The 19,224-nt window shown below is 55.0% G+C and overlaps 2 protein-coding genes across 4 annotated transcripts; both read right to left on the reverse strand.

Annotated features, from left to right (window-relative positions):
• Positions 1-719: 719 nt before the first annotated feature.
• On the reverse strand, positions 720-13,523 carry ssu72 (SSU72 homolog, RNA polymerase II CTD phosphatase). The gene is made up of 5 exons (XM_088617167.1): positions 13,218-13,523; positions 9,443-9,586; positions 2,047-2,186; positions 1,833-1,951; positions 720-1,606 (listed from the first exon to the last, which is right to left on the reverse strand). The coding sequence occupies exons 1-5, from the start codon at positions 13,295-13,297 to the stop codon at positions 1,505-1,507; spliced, it is 585 nt and encodes a 194-aa protein (XP_088473293.1). The 5' UTR covers positions 13,298-13,523; the 3' UTR covers positions 720-1,504.
• Positions 13,524-14,430: 907 nt separating this feature from the next.
• Positions 14,431-19,131, reverse strand: fndc10 (fibronectin type III domain containing 10). Of its 3 annotated transcripts, none has more exons than XR_015929591.1 (4): positions 18,826-19,131; positions 18,195-18,773; positions 15,202-18,087; positions 14,431-15,155 (listed from the first exon to the last, which is right to left on the reverse strand). XR_015929591.1 is itself a non-coding variant. In XM_088617161.1 (3 exons), exon 3 carries the CDS (start codon positions 17,988-17,990, stop codon positions 17,115-17,117), a length of 876 nt encoding a protein of 291 aa, XP_088473287.1. In that variant the 5' UTR covers positions 17,991-18,087; positions 18,195-18,773; positions 18,826-19,131; the 3' UTR covers positions 14,431-17,114. The 3 variants fall into 3 exon arrangements, 1 of the variants encoding a protein (XP_088473287.1); XR_015929592.1 differs by having other exon boundaries at positions 14,431-15,091; positions 15,174-18,087; XM_088617161.1 differs by having other exon boundaries at positions 14,431-18,087.
• Positions 19,132-19,224: the final 93 nt, after the last annotated feature.

The raw sequence follows: 19,224 nt of genomic DNA on the forward strand, positions 1-19,224 counted from the left end.
GAGTGAAATGAAACTCGGTGGGCCTGGAGGAGCAGAGCTGCTGCCCCAGTCCTGTACCCGAGGTGTACCCCTCAACCTCCTCTCCACTGAAGACACTGGGGTCCCCTGCCTGCATCGGGACACATTACAGCGGAGCCCAGCAAGCACCGTGTCGGCACAGCGGAGATTCACGTCCCGGGTCCCAGCCGATACTGCTCCGAGCACGCAGCCAGGTCCGCTGCCACCTCCTCCAGGGGCAAGAGCTGCTCGGATCAGAAATCCTCCTGAACAAACTCAGGGGATCCCAGGGCTTGTCTTGGGGTCCCCCCACCGCCTGGCCTTACACCCCACCTAAGCTGTCTACCCAACCCTTAATCGAAAGGGTTGATTACAAGGGGATTACTTGATTACATGTTATTTATGTTACAGTATGTTATTACATGTTACTGTTATTGCTATTGTGTAACTGTCTATTGTCTTATCTTCTGTCCCATTTATATACTGCACCTGAGTGACTAATGAGAAACACTTTTCATTATACTATGCACCTGTGTAAGTTTAATGACAAAGTTGAATTGAAACAAATTGCCTGATTGTCACCAGCCAACAACACAGGGAAAAATGAAGGGCAGAGGTGTTTTTAAAAGTGAGAAAACTAACGCCTCACGGCCTCAGTTTCCTCTATTCCAGCCTGCAGCTCCATCTCGAGCCTCTGCACACACAAAAACCCAGAGCCCAGCTTTGCTGAAGATATTTATTCCTCCAAGTATTTACAGACTCATTCATACAGGCACTCCCAACGCATATACTGTCTCCTGGAACCAGAGAGGTTTAAGTGTTTAATTCATAATTTAGAAAAATTGTTTCATTCCTCAACAGGCAGTCAAGACTCTCAGTCTGTAGTCACAAAACATAATAATTAGAAATAATAAGCACGTAACTAATGAGATTTAAGCATGAGGTTTTCAAAGGTTGTTCTCTACTCTACGCCCACTCATTCCTAACCTGAGCACACCCAACAGCCCCCCACACTCGCCAACATCCAAACGTCTTCGAATCTCTCTGCTTTCAACTAAAAATTCCATTAAAAAAATGTACAAGTGAAACAAAAAAAAAATTAAATTTCACTTCCTCGACTGCCTCGAGAAGTCAGGGCGTCCCGGTGGGAACCTCACCCTGCGGGCGCGGCGCGGCGAGCGAGCGAGCGGACAAGGCCCGGACCGCCCCAGCCTGCGGCTCCGGCCCCGGCCAGGAGGGGGCGCCGTTTCTCGTGCAGAGCTGGGGTTAAGGCAGGGGGTGCTGCGCCCCGGGGGAAGGGAGGGGCTGTGCATTGTGGGCCGCCCGCCCGGGCGGGTCAGGGCGGGCGTGTGTGGTGCTGTCCGGCGCGCTGGCGGCCCCGTGAAGTCTCTCGTGTGAACCGTGTTGTGCCGTGGGCTGTGCGCTGTGCACCGGGGGGCCCGGGGGGGCCGACGGAGTGGTCTCGGGGCCGCGGTGTGCGCGGCGGGGCCAGTGCGGGCGGACGGCGTCAGTAGAAGCACACGGTGTGCAGGAAGGGCCGGCTGCTCTTCTCCTCAAACTCCTGCAGCAGCTCGTCCATCTCGTTCTCCATGTCGTCGGTGTGCTGGATCTGAGGGGAGGGCGAGAGGGCGGGGCTCGGTCACACACGCGGGTCACACACGCGGGCCTCGCCTCTGCCCAAAATCCGCAACACTAACCCCAACCCCATGCCAGCAAACGCCAACGGAGATTTCAGAACTGTTTGGGGAAGGATTTAGAAAACCTGGCTGGAGTTGTTTTCTCCTCTTTCCCAGAAAGCCTGCACTACCGGAGTCGGTGCCGCGGCAGGTACTCACACACTGGCAGAGCTCGCAGATGAGGAAGGCGCCCAGCGTGGCCTCCTCGTGGTTGTCCTGGATGTCGACATTAATCACGTGGACCGGCTGGAACGTCTCCTGCTCCCGGGAGTTCAGGTCTGACACGAGGGGACAGAGACAGACAAGATCAGAGACCGCAGGAGACAAACCTTCCGCCCCTCTCCTCCTTCGCATCCTCCCTCAGTCTTCTTACCTTCCAGCACCTGGTCGTACACTCTCTCCTCGCAGGTGATAACCAGGTCGAACTGGTCCTTGCAGTTCTGGAACCGCTCGGGCCGGGCCTTGATGCGCTTGTTGCGGTCCAGCATGTGCAGAATGCCGTTCTGAGTGTATCTGCGGTTCGTTTGGGTCAAGGAAGCAACTGCAGTCCAACACACACTTGACACAGACTCCCACTCTTGAGAAGCAGCAGCACACAAACATTGTCTGGCTAAAACGTTTTTCACACTCCTGTCCCCTCCCTGCACAGCGCCAACTCTACTCAAGGCAGAGCAACTCATTTCTTAATTGATCCCTCATTAACACACACTACAGCCCCTACGTTCTACCAAAACTGTACTATCAAGAAATCAAAACGCAACAACTGCATATTTACTGTACTCGCACTGCCTCAGTCTAAAATCCCCTATTTGCAAACACTGGAGAGGAAGGTCGAGGTCATTGTCCCAGACTACACGGGTATCCAAAGGGCTCTGCCACAAGGCAACTGTCCCACCAGGATGTAACATCTGTTACAGGTTTGGGACAACTCTGCCACCCCACTGTAGGATGCAGGGATGCCCCCAGCGTTCCAGCGAGGAGCTCCTGGGAATCCCTAGCCCAACTGCCGAAAGGACAATACCAGCAGAGCAAAGCCCAGCACTCCCACTAGAGCAGTACCAGCCCGGTACCAGCCCAGCAGAGCACGGGACAGCACTCTCTGCCTGGAACCTGATCAATAAGCCAGTAAAACAGGGACGGTCTCATTCACTACATCTGCACCCGCTTCAGGTTTCTGAGGTTTAGGCGGCTGCTGGCAACAACCTTCGGTGCCGCAGAAGAGAAACACACCACCAAGGAAAAAAAACAGCTGACAAACGTGCAGCCCTGGAGAGAACCAGGCTTCAGGATTTACAGCCATCCTCAAACAGGGACTCCAAGTTCACACCGAACTGGGTTTCTACAGTAGCTGACTTTCTTAACAAAGGTGCTCCTTGACCTTAATTTGCTGCGGCAGGCACCGCTGCCCTATTACAAAGGCTGAGCGGACATTCGCCATCAGCCTCGATTCCTTCCACTACAAGCTGCCCCTGCAGGGGGGACAGAACCGTGTGCGTGTGCACACACTCCTCTCTCAGGGAACGGCAGTCTGAACCCAGTGGGGGCGCCCAGTCTGACACCCATCAAACCACAGAGCCGCCTCCGGGGAATCTCAGACATACGCTGCTGGAAAAGTTATATTAGCTCCGTAATCCATGCAGGTAACCAGTGAGAGCACCGAGGAAGACTGGAGCCAGAGGACCCAGCCTGACCCGGTGTGCCCAAACAGCTGGCCAGAGACAGTGCGGTGTCCAGGAACCCGCAGTCGCCCCTGCATGACAAATGAGCCCCACTGGTGACTTGGGGCCCCACAGCCAGATGCCTGCCTCCATGTTAGGCTTACACCAGCGCTTTATCCTCAGAAGGAAAACTGGAGATCACAAAGCAATTAACCTGCCGTGTGCTGATTTGGAGAATTCACACAACCCCACACATCGCTGACTTTTGGCCTGCAAGCTGTTTTTCTTAATTTAATTAAATAAAGGCGGAGGGTGGCAGGAAGTGCTGTGGTGTTAGCAGTGGGGCTCCCTGCGTCAAGCCCCACCCCTGAGCTCCTGCCACAGTGAAAGCCATGGGAACCACCGACAGCCATCCAGTGTGGGCACTTACAGCTGTTACTATCCAAACACTATCCTTCTAGGATAAACTGAAAGTGATAAAAATTACTCACTGCAGTGGAAACAAATGTTTTTCACAAACATGTTGGCTGTGGCTGATGTAACAGTCATACCGTGCCCCCCGCCCAACACACACACACTTCAGTCCCTCAGGTCGTCATGTGCCACCCTCTCCCTCCCCTCCATGTACCAATAAACACCAAGACCACCAGGTACAGCTCTGGAAAATTTTATTCTCTGGACGTCATTTTAACATTTCAGAGCTTCAACAGTCTGAGTGTGTCCCCCCGCCCCCACCACCATCTACCTGTGGGCTACCGTCACACTGCGGTCAGACATGCTAGTCTTGTAGGGCCTTCATCCTTCCTGCAGCGACCATCCAACAGCCAATGAGCAGAGAGCATCTCGGGGAAAATGGGGATAAACGACTTGGCCACACCTCTTACCCTGAACACACTGCACTGTTCAGATGAGCCTGCACGCCACTCATGCTAAACTGCATCTCCTCACAGCTCACATACCTACAAAGTTAATGTAACCTAAATGTTACTCCAGTAATTCAAAGACTCTGTGTTCAGCAAGAGTAGGGGTACCAACCCCAGGGCCCTGGCTAAACTCCACGCTGGACTTGTGCAATCGGGGCTCTCTAACGCTCAGCCTGAACGCCCTTGGTGCAGCAGCTCCTCACTCCTCCCCCTGACCTGCTGTGTACTGGGATGCTGGTGCAGAATTCCAGAGGTGGATGAAGTGGCTCCCTTCCTACATGTGTTCCAGAGCCTTACTTGATAACGAACCATACTATACACATGTAAGGCACAGCTATACTTTAACAACTGCACAGTGAAAACTAAGGCTACAGGCCGATGGAACTGAACAGAAGCACAACAGCAGCGCACACCAGAAGGTATCCACAGGACACCTCCCAGCAGAGACTATATTAGGCGTGTACCACTGTCGCCATGGAAACGTGCTCCTGCTGGTGCCACCTGCACCAAATTCGCTGCTCCACAGCACCAGGATTCACAATGCAGTTGTTCATGAAGATTGCTGGCCTCTTAACCACCCCATTCACATTCCTACCAGGAGCAGCCCCAGGCACCTGCCCACTGCCGATCGTGCCCGGCAAAACCGCTCGATAAGAAAGAAGTATAAAAGTGTGTCAGTACTGGCCTTGCTCGATCCACCTTCTGTTCGGCAGCACTATCTCTCTGCAGCTTCTCAGGCTGGCTTGGTCAGGGGAAGAGATCCGCAGCAAATCCGCACATTTTCACATTCAAATACTTTAAAAAAACCTCAGAAGAGTTAACACCGATCGCACCCTGAACACTGGGATCCAGCACCGTGCTGCCAAGGCTCCAGACCCGATACAGAGTGATGCTAACACTGTGCTTATAAATATACACACGCTCCTACAGTATGTGCTTTGAAAGCTGGACTGACAGCGTGTAGCATAAAAGTTTGATATAGCAGCTCCTACTCTAAATTGCTCTGGGCTACAGCCAGGCTGAAAACATATTTTCATCACTGGCTTTGTCTCTCAGCTTCATTCTGTCAGACCAAACGGATCATCCAGGAAACCACTACGCAAAAACCTGGAAGTTTAAATACCAGAGTTCTGGAAATGCTTGAAAGTGCAAGTGTAAGTTACACCAGGGTGCCCAGTACGGGCAACTGGGGGCAGTGAAAGATACATCTGTAACAACTGGCACACTCTGGAGAAATTAAAAAAAACTCAGCTCTCTCCTGAGAATAACAAAGCTGTCACAGGACTTGCACCACAGAAAGAGGCAGGCTTGCTTCTTCCTCCTCCAAGGCAAGGTCAGGCTGAAGGCTGCAGTTTAAGGCAGTGGACAGCTGGCCACACACACCAGTCAAGAGACGAGTTAGTTTGACCCTGCTGACGACATGCTGCCTCGTTAGTAATCCTGCTCAGTACGAGAGGACCCGCTGGTTCAGACTTCGGGTGCCTGTGCTAGGCTGAGAAGCCAATAGTGCACAGCTGCAGTCTGTGGGATCAAGACTGCCCCCCGAGAAGAGTTCAGCCATCCCACTACATCCAAATACTCACCCCTAGCTCAGTGGACTTCCTGCCCTGTCTGTACAGCCCACCCAAAACCAGCTGGAAGAGAGCTGTCTGTGCAAAACCATCACTGGGGCATTTCACAGAGCTAAAAATTCAGGCTTGCTCATTTACACTGCACTCCCAGTCCTGCACAGAGCTAGACAAGAGATTCCTGCTCACTGTTAACTGCTGTCTCATGGGCAAACAGCAGCCAGATGGTGCCCCTTGAGAAAACGTCTGACAGCTAAGGAAAGCGGAGTGACCTGCTGATTCACTGCTCGCTGGAAGGGCACCGACCCACGCTGAAACACTGAAGAACGGCTGGAGACCGTCAGCACCTGCTGCCAAGTTTCCATTCACAAGTCCACAGATTCAAACGGAGCTCTAATGAGCTCAGTAACATCTTATTTCATGTGTAACGTTTCATGTCCTACAGCTTGCATCTTGGAAGGCCACAAGGTCTTCTGGCTCTTTGTCCAGAAGAGGTCTGTGCAACTTTCCAAACTCAGCTGCTCAAATGGGACAAGTTGACGCTCACCGAGACGCCCAGTGGTTTTAAAGCTCCCTACAAAGCTGGTTTGACCGTCTCTCTCCAGGATGGAGCCTCTGTTCTGGTTACCTTGCACTTACAAGGGAACTCTTCCTGTATCTGGAACAGTGGCCACTGACCCCGATGTACCCAGAGGGGAAAATCCAGGGCCTCCAGTCTAACTGCAAGAATTATCTGGGTCCATTTCAACTGTTTCCAGGTTTACAGGGGCAGAAAGAGCTCAGCTGCAGCTTGGTTTGCCTCTGTAAACACAGGAAGAAAAGAGGAAGACAAACCAAAGCGCAGGAGCAGACAGTTCCAGGGAATGTCTGTCTAGCACTGTCCCGACTCTGAGGACGCAGACTAGCGAGGGCATTTTTTTTTTTTTTTTACAGGAGGCCAGCAGCTGTGAAACATGTTACTGCTCCTGGAAAGCTCCCATCATCTCCCCCACAGGGGTCCCAGCACTTGTCACACAAACACAAGACACGCAAGCAGCAGCCCTGAGACACAGGCACACACAGCCCAGGCTCAACCCCCTCCTGTACAGGCTCCCCCAGGCCAGGAGGGAGAGCTTCTGGCATCACTGCACACACTCTCCAGCAGCCCATCTCCTGTCAATATCACTACAACGAAGCTCCAACCCCCCCTCAAGCCTGGGCTCCTGCTGCAAGCGCCAGTACACTCACCACACAGAGAGGAGGATAGCAGATAGTGATGAAGCCAGCTCTCAGATGGGGATTATTAGGAGGCCATGGCTGATAAAGGCCAGGGAGAATATGGGCCGCAACACCAGGGTAACACACCCCTATTCAGTCAGGACCTCTCTTTTATGTCTCATCTGAAAGATGGCTCCTCTTTCCCCCCCCCCACAGTATAGTGTCCTCCCTCTCTGTAGTGGGATATTAGGACCCACACGACCATGGGGTGAGCGCCCCCTCCTGTTCCCACTTACACCTCTTCCAGCAGCAGCCTTAGCTTAGACAGGATGTCTCCCTTTCAACTACTGGCATCCAGGTGCTGACCAGGCGCACACATTCAGCTTCAGTGGGTTGCCAGAAATATAGAAATGAACAAGTAATGTTTAATTCCACTCTGAAAAGTAGGAAAAAGGTTTCTGTTGTTGAGCCTTCTTCAGGTGCACTGGTTACTCAGGCTGGGATAACAAAACCCAAAGACCCCAGGCCCTACAAGAACTGAGTACAAGACCCCTGAACTACAGCGACTCGGAGGTATGCTGAGGAACTGACAGGCCAGACCGAAGGGGGACAGAGACCTACAATGTGACGGTGTCAAAAACAAACAGGCACAGGCTGTAAACGCAAATGACCTGAACCACACTGCCGTGACGACGCTGTAGGTCTGTCTGGCTCCTGTGTTGCTATATTACCTTCTATTCATACCGTCTGCCTTTTCAGAGGAGCAACACGGACACAGAACCCAGGGAAAAGCTGAACGCCAGCAGCCTCTAACCAAGAGCAAAATCCCTGCAACCCTAACTTCGGTGACCCCAGGAGGGGTCATTAACTCGGTCGGGGCGACACCACGAGGCAGTGGTGGGGTCCGAGCCAGTACGCAGGACCACAATATTAACAAGCTCCTTTGTTATAACTGACCTCCCCTGCAAATCAGGATCGCAGCACTGAAAATACAATTTACTTCTTTAAGACAAAGAATCCCCCCCCTCGCTTTCCGAGGCTAATAAAAACCAGCTCGTGTGTTAGCTCACGTTAGCCGCAGGCTGGCGACCTACTTCGGCGCACATTCTCACGGACGACTGCTCAGCAGCAGGGAGCGTCGGCTCTGAAGCGCTCTGTCCGCCACGGGGGGAGGGGAGGAGGCGCTGCGCGGCAAGAGCGCACTGGCGCACCAGGAATAGCGCGCTGCAGCGGGAGGGAAGGTGGGGGGGCGGCACAGACCCCGCACAGCCACGCAGCTCCAGCAAGCGCTTGTCCGCCCACCAGCCCTGAGTCACAAGGCAGAGCGCTGCGTGCGCCACAGCACAATACCAGAAGGCCGAGCGCCCACAGGTCCACGCGCCTCTCTGTGGGCCTCGAGAAACAGCCCTGCAGGGGCCGACAGGGAGCCGAGACTCCTCAACGGGGCTGCAGATCCTGAAAAAACAGTCACTCTGACCAATTAAATCCATAACTGCATCCATTACGTCTTTCAAAGCTCAGTCTGACTCAGAAGAACACCCTGCAGCTCTCTTAGGCCACAGGAGTATTACAGCGGTACCAGCTCAGCAGCGCAGAATCGGATAACTTTTCCACGTGAAAACTGACACTGGCGATTTCTGCAGAGTGTGGCAGCACCTCCTCCATTCTGATTTTTACCATAATCACTCCTCTAGGCGTCGGGCTGAAGGGGATTGCTTACATCAAGGAAGCCATCAGCCCTTTGAGCCCACCTGCCTTCAGTGGTGCTGTGCTTCTCTCACAGAAACCCCACTGGGCCCAGTGCGAGGGGACAGACCTGTACCGACACCAGCCCAGCGTGACCTAGATCAGAGCCCTTACATAACTGCACCATGCTGAACATTAGCTACTACTCTATTCTACGGCTCAGTTACTGCTGTAGACAGGACCACACATCTTCTTGGGCAAAACAAAAACACCAGCTTACTGTCTGTAAACAGGGGCTTTTGGGTGTATGTAAACTTGGCACTTATGTTTAACAGATACAAGAGGAATGGCATGTGCTGGCTCAAAATGGATTGACACTCATTCGCATGTACAGACTACACACCCATCCACGTGACAGACCACACACACACACCCCTTCCCTTTCCCAGCCCAGGTCCCAGTCACTGCCCAGTCTGCCTGAGTGGTGATGTCATATGGTCACTGCTTTGGATCTGAGCTCACAGCTACAAGAGTCTGTTTCTTTCCTCCTGTTCCTCTTTAAACAGCTGAGCAGTTCCCCTGAAGCGCAGAGCCTTACCCTGCAGATACACACAATTCAGACAGCGCTACAAAACACAGGAGAGAGAAATGGAGGAGGAGGAGGGAGAGTGAGTGTGGCCTTCCTCCTCTCCAGCACAGTCACTGTGTGTCTGTGAGGGGGGTGGAGGGGGGGATACAGTTCCTTGTCTTTGCGGACGAGGTCGTTGTACATCTGCTCGTATGTGGTCTTGAAGTCGTAGACGTTGGGCTTGTCCGGTGCCGGGCCTGGCAGCTTCACGTGCGTGCCGGTCCCGAACGAGCGCACGTCGAAGCCACGCTTACTGGAACAGAGAGAGAGGAAAGGTCAGTCGGCAAAGTGCATCTCGAGAAGCCCACTCCTCTAGGACAGAGCTGCTGTTTGCAGCGCCCCCCTGGAATCACCGGCACCCCATCGGCCCGCTGCCTCAATCCCCACACGGCCCCGCGAGCTCGCACGCAGGCCCCCCGGGACATCGCACGCCTCCGCGGTGCGACGGACAGCGACGACGAAAGCCAGAATCCCCGAGGAGAGCCATTCACGGTTCACAGACGAGGTGACAAACAAGTGCCAGTAAACTGCGACCATGGTTCACGAGCCTTGGAGAACTGGATTCGCTCCTTTACAGAAGGGCTGAGCTCTTCCACAGGATGTCTGCACAAACCCTACAGCAGCACAACAAGGAAGGGGCTTCACAGAACACACGCCTCTATGGGACGCTGACCGACTGTGGTTTAAAAGCTGGCTGAATGTCAAACTTCAGCTCCCAACCCATAACAAACATCCTGAGTTTTAAAGGAAAAAAAAGACTAACTTCAGTAAGTCAGTCTGAAGGGAGCATTACGGAGGAGCGAAAAGATTAACGTATACATGGCTCGTTTCCGACAGTGAATCACTGCAATGCTCCAAACTGCACCACTGTTAATGAAAGCCTTTAACAGGAAGCAAGCAAAGCAGGCTGTCGTGACTGACCTAATTCCACAACAGATGCTCACTGCTGTGAGCAGCTCACTGTGGCCTGTTCCTGCTATAACCCAGCCATCGGCCCCCTGGCCTGTAGAGCTCACAGAGCTGTGCACGGCAGCCTCTCCAGCGCCAATGGGGTCACGCGGCACCCCAGAACAGAAAGGTCATACTGCTGGATCCTGGCAACACCACACCCCCAGCCCCCAACAAAGGCCCTCCGACTCAAACTGCTCAGCAACTGTGCCGACTTGCCAAACAGGAGCTCATCATGCCCTGAACCGCCAGTGCACGCAGCACCAATACAGAGCGCAGGCCACCGGCTCTCCCCAGCCAGGCACTGAAGCAGACACTGACATCATAGCACCTGCAGGGGCTGAAAAACACTCAGCTAACAAACCAGCCAGAATGAAGTCAGGAATTTTCTCTCCTGTAACCCTGGCACATCAGCGATGACATCGCTGTTCTCCAACCCCAGGAGGGGGGTCGGAGGGCTGGGGAAAGCCCCCACCACACGGGAACAGAAACTGAAAGGGACAACGCCAGGCAGAACTAAGAAGGCCGGGGAACAAGCTGTCCAGTCATGAGACGAGAGCTGAATTAGTGAAGGGAACAGGGCATCCTGAGGAACTGGACTCCCATGGACACCAACTGCACACTCAGGGAAGACTTATTTCGCACACCTGCTGTTAAAGAGCCTTTAAACACCCACCAAGTCTCCAGTTACCTCCCACCTCCACTGAGTGCCAGGGCTGCAGGTAAACATCGGGAACACTGAATCACGCCGTCTCCGCCAGTGTAAGCATTCCTGATGTTACTTCCTGTACCATTTTCATTGTTAATGCTAAACCTGTTCTGAAATATTTACCTGAAAGCCCATTGTGACAAGCATGTTATTTCTCTTTTATCAGGTTCGTGTAACAATATTAGGGACAGCTCTTCAGAAATCTCCGACAAGACAGAGGTTTCTTCCTAAGCAGCTCCTGAAACCTGTGCACACTCAGCTCAACCTACACACCTGCTGAAACTGCCAAAGCACACGTATGTGAAAGGAGCTCAAGATAAAATCGGAGACTTTTGGTTCCCATCAAAATCATTCTTGAAACAGAAGAGCTCCGTCTGAAGAATTTAGTCCAGAGTCTCCTGGTCCTCGTGTCACATTCCGTTTTCTACTTTAAAGGCATACTCAAACATTGCTGCAGACAAACAATATCTTTTAAGGTCTTAAAATAGGATTCTTCTCAATATCTAAGTGCTTCTTCAAAAATTACATTTCACAGTTCTGTGAAGTAAGAAGTAATGTTTGCATGGTCCCGTAATGGTCTTCTGAAGCCCATAACGCATCTATACCAACTCCTAACATCCCCCCAGGCGACTCATGGAAACCCTCCTCTGCCAGCTGTGTGATGCAACACAGCACTCCAGTCCACTCGTTCTCTGGGACTCGCCTGTCCATGAACAGGACGCTAAGAGAGGCTCTAGTGTGTTTCAGCAGTTCACCTCAACATTAGCCAGATTATATTTTTTGGGAGGGTTTAACAAACATCTTTAGAAGCCACCTGACAGCAATTTGGGTATTTAAACATTTCCTGCTTCCTGCACATTTCTTGAGGAAAGAACTATTCTGTGGAATGTCAGAACTGTGCAGAGAACACAGAGATATGAGAGCTAATGAAAGATTAGCTTTGAATTAAAACAGTAGCTGCACGACTGAAAGAAAAAGAAACGTTACAATAAGTGCCTCTGACATTTATAATGTTCACAAATTGTAGCTTATATTTGAAATGTCAGGTGTCTAAAACCCACCAGCCACAACAGACATTGGAGTAGCTGATCGTAAGTTACCAATTCCCCTGCATTTAAAGAGGCTTCACAGACATGTTGAGCTCAGGGGCACAGCAGAAATCTCCAAGAGCAGCACGGGGGCTCCACTTGCACGGTCTCAGCCCCAGTCAGCTGACTCAAGCGCCAGCAGGCATCCAGACGAGGAGGGCAGCGCGGTCCTCCGACACCAGGCAAGGAGCAGGGCTTCCACACGCACGCTGTTCCTGTAGGACCTGGGATCAGCAGGGACGCTGCGCGCACGCAGGAGTCCCTGGGAAAACAGACCCTTCCCAGAAGGGTACCGAGCACCCCTTCACAAGTGTTAGTGTACCAGCCCAGGACAACAACTGCTCACAGGCAGGGTCAGGCCACTAACAGCACCCCTCTCTCACAGCGTGTGCCTGCTCCACTGGACACAGGGGACACCAGGCAGTCAAACCCCTGGGAGGCACGACAGAGGCAGCCAAGCACTCCTCCACAGTCAGCGTTGAACCACAGACCACAGGATGCGGGTGGGAGTTCAGATCCAAGAACAGGAAGCACCCCTTTACACGAAGGGCGGGAGGGGTTTGGAACAATTTGCTGAAAGCAAAGGCCTCTCGAGTACTTCAAGTAAAAAAAACTGCAGGTGGGAAACATGGGGTAGTGACGCCATTTAATAAATCACAAATGACGTCGACAGAACCCCCAGAGAAAAAGGCAGTCCAACCGTGACACAGCAGGGTGGACCAGGATACACCCCCGAGCCGGGTCTGTTCGGGGGCTGTCTGAAGCCGGGGTCCCCCAGCCCGAGCCACACAGCGGCTCCCCGGCTCTCAGCCCTGTACCGGGTCACCCCTCCGGGCGCCACGACACCAAACACCCCCGCTCACCGCTCGGTCAAGGAGCGACCCCAGGACAGCCCGAAACACGTCCAGACAGGCGCGGGGAGCGGACGGACTCGCTGCTCGCCGAAACCGACAGCACCAGCCCACCGGAACCGATCCCCGGGGCAGGCCCGGCCCGCTCCCTCTCGGGCCGGAGGAACCCCAGGCCGCAGCCGAGACTACACCCGCGCCTCACCCCGGGGGCAGGGCCCAGCCGCGGCGGAGCGAGCCGGGGCGGGGCGGGGCGGGTCGGAACCTGTCGGAGCGGGTCGGAACCGGTACCTCAGGATGTTGTGCGCCTCCATGCTGCGGTTCTGGTTGCTCGAGCACACCACCGCCACGCGCAGCGGGTGACTCGGCATCGCTGTCCAGTCGAGCGACACTACCGAAGTAACTAAAAGCAAGTAACGTAAAGTAAAAAAAAACGGAAGAACTTTAAAATAGCTAGGCTGGAGTCAGACACAACAAACAGATACGACGTGCTTCTACCGGCTAAACCAACTAACACTCGGTGTTTGAACACAGAGTTATCCTCCAGAACCCTCTTCTCCCTCAGCTCGCTCTCAAAATGGCGTCTCTACGACACGGCGGGCGGGTCTATGGCCGGAGAGCCGACCAATCAGTGGCGAGCCGCTCTCACCCCGCCCCCTTCCCTCACGTGATAAGAGCGTGACGTCCGCAACTGCCCGGAAGCTGATTCGTCACGGAGCTCTTCCGGAATGCGGCGTTTGCTGTTGATCCCTCCAATATCCAGTAGGGGGAGACAGCGGCTCCAGACCTCGGCCGAGTACGCAGCTGTAGTCTCCAGTTTCCTGCTGACGGCGATTCCAATACGTACAGCGTTCAGAATCACATGTATACGAATACCCCACACTGACCATGGGCACAACACAAGAAACAGCATTTAATTGTGTTATTTGGTAGATGTTCATTTTTCTGAATTGATTTCCCTGATTTCTGGGATGTGTGTTCTGGTTCCCTGTCTTCCTGGTCCGTGAAGCTATGGGCTCAGTTCTGCTGACCCAGGGGTCCACTGGTTTGGTGGGGAAGAACCTGCTCTGAGCCTCAGCACATACGCCCAGGGCACATCCCTGTCATGGCCACGAGTTTAAAACTCCCTGCCGGGCGCTCTCCTCCGAGACTCTGTGGGGTCAGCAGCCCACGCCAACCCCACTCCCACGCCCACGCGTGTCTGCACCGGGCACAGGAGAACAGAACGGTCCAAACGACCCCATTCGACCCGTTCAGTTAGTAAGCTGTTAGTTGTGAGCAACATAGAGGTCCCAGAATCTTCCCTGTTTCCTGGAAGGAGCCGGGCTCAGCTTAAACACCACCCCTGGCTGGCTTGTTCCACACCCCCGCACCCCTCGTGTACAGAGCGGAGTTCAGTTGCAATTCTACACGAATGAGGCGTTGAAAGGGAACTGAGTGCTGGTTGTGAATCACTTTTTAAAAGAGCCGCCGGTGAAATAAGAGGAAACAGCACCAGAGTCTCTCCAGCAGCAGGGTCCCACTTTATTGACTGTGAAGGTGGAGATTCAGGTACAGAAATATAACAGGCGCTTGCGTCACGGCCTGATCTACATGTACACTATACAATATACCATATACAATATATAGCTCTATATCTGTCTCTACAGGTATATACAGAGGTGCTGGCAGGGTTAATCACGAGTTCAGTCTGCCCTTATGGGCTGAGCTGGGAAGAGAGGAGACACAGCAGTCCTGCAGCTCACGTGCTCCTTACTTCACACGGACACACAAACACAAACACGGCCTCACTAATACGCACACAGCACTCTCAAATTCACAGACCTACAATTCCTACTACAACAGGAGCCAGCCCGTCCACAGAGCCAGTCTCTGTTGCTGCAGCAGAGCTACAGGAGCCAGGCCCCACAAAGGCAATAGAGACTATAGCAGTGATATTATCAAACTTCAAGCCCCCATGTAATACTGATTCGCACAGCCCTGATACGGGGAATTTGCTCTAGAAGCCTGTCTCTGTAGCAGTAACACAGCTCATGACCCAGACTACAGATGCCAGGCTCTGGACAGGGGTCAACACAAGAAGCACAGAGGGGGTGGGGCATGGGGGTCTGGTCTGTAAAAGTGCTCTCTGGGCCTCACTGGAGCAGTTCTCCTCACTGGACCAGCTCTCCACACTGGGCCAGCTCTCCTCACTGGGCCACACTGGACCAGCTCTCCACACTGGGCCAGCTCTCCTCACTGGGCCACACTGGACCAGTTCTCCTCTCTGGGCCACACTGGGTCACGGCTTCACTGTTACCCAGCCCAGCTAATTCTGATTCTGTTTGGCAGCTTTGACAAACCAGACCCTGATGACTTTGAGCTGATTCTGTACAGCAATTCTAACTGTCTGGCTGTTCACTTATCTATTTATCAGTTTATGTCTTAGATTTATAACTGAATCTATTGATTCTATATCTACTTATCTGTCTAAATACAGTACTTTCAACTATCTACTTATGTCCATAGGTGTTTAACTACACTGTGAAATGCTACCTACCCACATCAACAATGACTCTCTCAATATTCGCTGCCAGTTTCTGTGAGACGCACAAACCTTCTGACACACTCAGACTCAGAAAGACACTCAGACACACTGAGACACACTGAGACACACTAAGAAGGTCACTGTCCCTTTTCAGTCAATGGATTGAAGAGCTGCTTGTATCAGAGATGTGCACAGGACAGGGGTCCTGGGACAGCCCGGCACCAGGGGGCACAGACTCAGTTAGACTGCTCTGAACTGTTTGCAATTCTGGAAATAAGGCCTCTTGAAGACTCCCGCTCAGTTAACTAGAAGAAGGGCTAGTTAATCGGGATATCAGTTTGGTTGTGACTGGAAGTCCAGCAGGACCAGGGCTGTGGAGCAGAGAGGAGACAGTCAGCACACCCCCTCCCGGCTGTGTGGACCTGTTCTGGGTCCTCAGGTGCAGGTTTGCTTTCTCCGCCGCTGGCAGTAAGTTTCCAGGGGAATAAATCTGTTCTCTCCCTCTGCATTACTCCTGGACTCCCTCCGTCTCCCGGTGTCTCCCGCCGTCTCCTGCTGTCTCCCGGTGTCTCCCGGCGTCTCCTGCTGTCTCCCGGTGTCTCCCGCCGTCTCCTGCTGTCTCCCGGTGTCTCCCGCCGTCTCCTGCCGTCTCCCGGTGTCTCCCGTCGTCTCCTGCTGTCTCCCGGTGTCTCCCGGTGTCTCCCGTCGTCTCCTGCTGTCTCCCGGTGTCTCCCGCCGTCTCCCGTTGTCTCCTGCTGTCTCCTGCTGTCTCCCGGTGTCTCCCGGTGTCTCCCGCCATCTCCTGCTGTCTCCTGCTGTCTCCCGCCGTCTCCTGCTGTCTCCCAGAGCCGTTCCAACAAGCCCTGCCCCGCTGTCCCAGGGTGAAGGAGCCGAGCAAGTGGCAGTGTCTCAGAGTGTGTGCGGGGCTGTCCGTGTGTCAGTGCGTCAGGGTGTCAGTGGATCAGTGCGTCTGGCTGTCAGTGTGTCAGGGTGTCAGTGGATCAGTGCGTCTGGCTGTCAGTGTGTCAGGGTGTGTCAGTGCGTCAGGGTGTCAGTGAGTCAGGGTGTGTCAGTGCGTCAGGGTGTCAGTGCGTCAGGGTGTGTCAGTGCGTCAGGGTGTCAGTGCGTCAGGGTGTGTCAGTGGATCAGTGCGTCAGGGTGTGTCAGTGCGTCAGGGTGTCAGTGTGTCAGGGTGTGTCAGTGGATCAGTGCGTCAGGGTGTCAGTGCGTCAGGGTGTGTCAGTGGATCAGTGCGTCTGGCTTTCAGGGTGTCAGTGTGTCAGGGTGTCAGTGCGTCAGGGTGTCAGTGCGTCAGGGTGTGTCAGTGGATCAGTGCGTCAGGGTGTCAGTGTGTCAGGGTGTCAGTGTGTCAGGGTGTCAGTGCGTCAGGGTGTGTCAGGGTGTCAGGGTGTCAGTGCGTCAGGGTGTGTCAGTGGATCAGTGCGTCAGGGTGTCAGTGCGTCAGGATGTCAGTGCGTCAGGATGTCAGTGCGTCAGGGTGTGTCAGTGGATCAGTGCGTCAGGGTGTCAGTGCGTCAGGGTGTCAGGGTGTCAGTGCGTCAGTGCGTCAGGGTGTGTCAGTGCGTCAGGGTGTCAGTGTGTCAGTGCGTCAGGGTGTGTCAGTGCGTCAGGGTGTCAGTGTGTCAGTGCGTCAGGGTGTGTCAGTGCGCCTGGGCGCGGGGGTGTGTGCTGGCTGGGTTCATGAGGTTCTCGGTGATGTAGGCGACCAGCAGGCAGATGATGACCAGCATCACGCAGATCGCCCCGCCCACCGCCGTCATGGCGATCACGATGTCCTGCATGCCGGACGGCAGCAGGGTGAAGTCCAGGCAGTCGGGGGGCCCGGCGGGGGGGCCCAGCGCCTGCAGGCACACGTGGTAGTGCACGCCCTCGTGCGCCTCGGTCAGCAGGTAGTCGCGGCAGCTGGCGCCCAGCCGCACGCGATCGCACTGGAACTGCGTGTAGGAGCCGTTCCAGGAGCAGCTCAGCAGGAAGCCCCCCCGCCGGCGCCCCTCGGACCCCGGGCCGCCCCACTGCACCAGCACGCTGCCGTTGCTCAGCACGTTGGCCACCAGCCCCCCGGGCCCCTGGGACCGGTAGGCTCGGCACTCCCGCTCCCGGCACCGGAACCTGCGCTCGGGCTGCCGGAAGCACAGCCGGCCCCCCCCGGCCGCGCCCGGCCCCGCGCCGCTCACCTGGTAGGCACACACCGGGGCCGCGCTGCCCTCGCCCAGCGGGGGGTCGCTGTGGCTGCTGTCGGCGTGCCGCGGCTCCAGGGGCTCGGGGGGGGCGAGCCAGGCTGGGCTAGCTGCCCCGGCGGCGCCGGGTCCGAGGCGGCCCCGCTCCCGAGGGGCCTCTCCTTCCTCTTCTAGCGATGATGCTGGCGATGACGACAGCACCGCGTCGCCCCCCGGTTTCGAGAGCGCGGTGGGGGTTGCGCCCGGGTCCTTCCAGCGGGGCCCCGGCGCTCCGCTTCCCCGGCACAGGCCGAGCACCGAGACCCAGGCCAGCAGCGCGGCCGGCAGCGCGCCCGGCATGGCGCCGGTCCGAGCGCAGCGCCGTCAGCGGGCAGACGGGTGTTCCGGCCTGGGGTTCATGCGGTTCCCGAGCGCGCGTCCCGGCTCCGGCTCCCACCTGCAGGAAGAGCAGAGGCAGCGCCTTCAGACAGCCAGTCATCGCCGCGACCCGCCTGCTGCAGGCACTACAACAACAACAGCGATGGCAGTAAAGCGCTGTCTTACGGTGTCGGAGAGGTGCACTCCCGTCCCGCCGTTATTTTTGGAGTCGCTCTGGGTGATGGAGCGTGCCCGCCGCCGCGCGCGGTCGTGGGAGGAGTGTGACAGCGCGAGCGTGTCCGTGTTTCGAGTCCCCGAGGAGTCAATGACATGAATCACGTCTCCTCCTCACAGCCGCCGTCTCGTCTCCCTCTTTCTCTCCCTTACAAATCCAGCAAGCTTTATTGGCACGCTGAATTTCAGTGTCGGCACAGCGATGCCATTTTGCATCTAGAACAGCGACGTGAAGTTATTATTGAGACGCTCACTCTCTGTTCCCTGGGCCTGGACAGGAGGTCACATACTGGACTGCAGCTCTATTGAGTTATTGTAGAGAGGATTGTTTGTCTGATCCCAGAGTGTTTCTCACAGTGCAGTAGGAGGGGCATCTCTGTCTCTTTCTCCCCGCTGGCAGTGGGAGCACAGCCTGTCCTCTCTGGACAGCCAGCTCTACCTGTGTCCAGTGTCTGTGTCCAGGCTGTGGTCACTGAGCCTGTCCTCTCTGGACAGCCAGGTCTGCCTGTGTCCAGGCTGTGGTCACTTAGCCTGTCCTCTCTGGACACCCAGGTCTGCCTGTGTCCAGGCTGTGGTCACCAACCTGTCCCCTCTGGGCAGCAAGGTCTGCCTGTGTCCAGTGTCTGTGTCCAGGCTGTGGTCACTGAGCTGAAAGACCTGCACGCTGAAAGTGCTTGGGTCAGAAGTCCAGAAGCGCCGTGAGAAACAGGACAGAGGGCGGGAAGGGCACCAGTTAGTGCTGGAGATTGTGGGCTGAGCTGAAACAAAATCTCGGGGTCCCCCACAGGATGTGGGTTCAGAACCACTGCAGTTCAGAATCGTGACACAGTGTGGACATGGAGTACATACCCTGGGCAACTCATTTATACACACACCACACGTCACTGAGAGAACAGGCAATCGGCCAGTGGTTAGATCCCACAAGCCAAGACCACCTCCAGTCTCACAGAAGCGGAAGTCCTGCTGGAGAGCTGTACAGTGG

This window comes from Lepisosteus platostomus, chromosome 23 (assembly GCF_059453375.1).
Source record: "Lepisosteus platostomus isolate fLepPlt1 chromosome 23, fLepPlt1.hap1, whole genome shotgun sequence".
Classification (NCBI taxonomy): domain Eukaryota; kingdom Metazoa; phylum Chordata; class Actinopteri; order Semionotiformes; family Lepisosteidae; genus Lepisosteus; species Lepisosteus platostomus.

Bases quoted from the DNA above. Each gene is read 5' to 3' on its own strand.
- fndc10 (XM_088617161.1), bottom strand. From the start codon at position 17,990: ATGCCGGGCGCGCTGCCGGCCGCGCTGCTGGCCTGGGTCTCGGTGCTC.
- ssu72 (XM_088617167.1), bottom strand. From the start codon at position 13,297: ATGCCGAGTCACCCGCTGCGCGTGGCGGTGGTGTGCTCGAGCAACCAG. The intron at 1,952-2,046 runs GTAAGAAGACTG...CCCTCGTGTCAG, and splicing joins GTACGACCAGGTGCTGGAAG to ACCTGAACTCCCGGGAGCAG. The intron at 1,607-1,832 runs GTGAGTACCTGC...CCCTCCCCTCAG, and splicing joins TCTGCGAGCTCTGCCAGTGT to ATCCAGCACACCGACGACAT.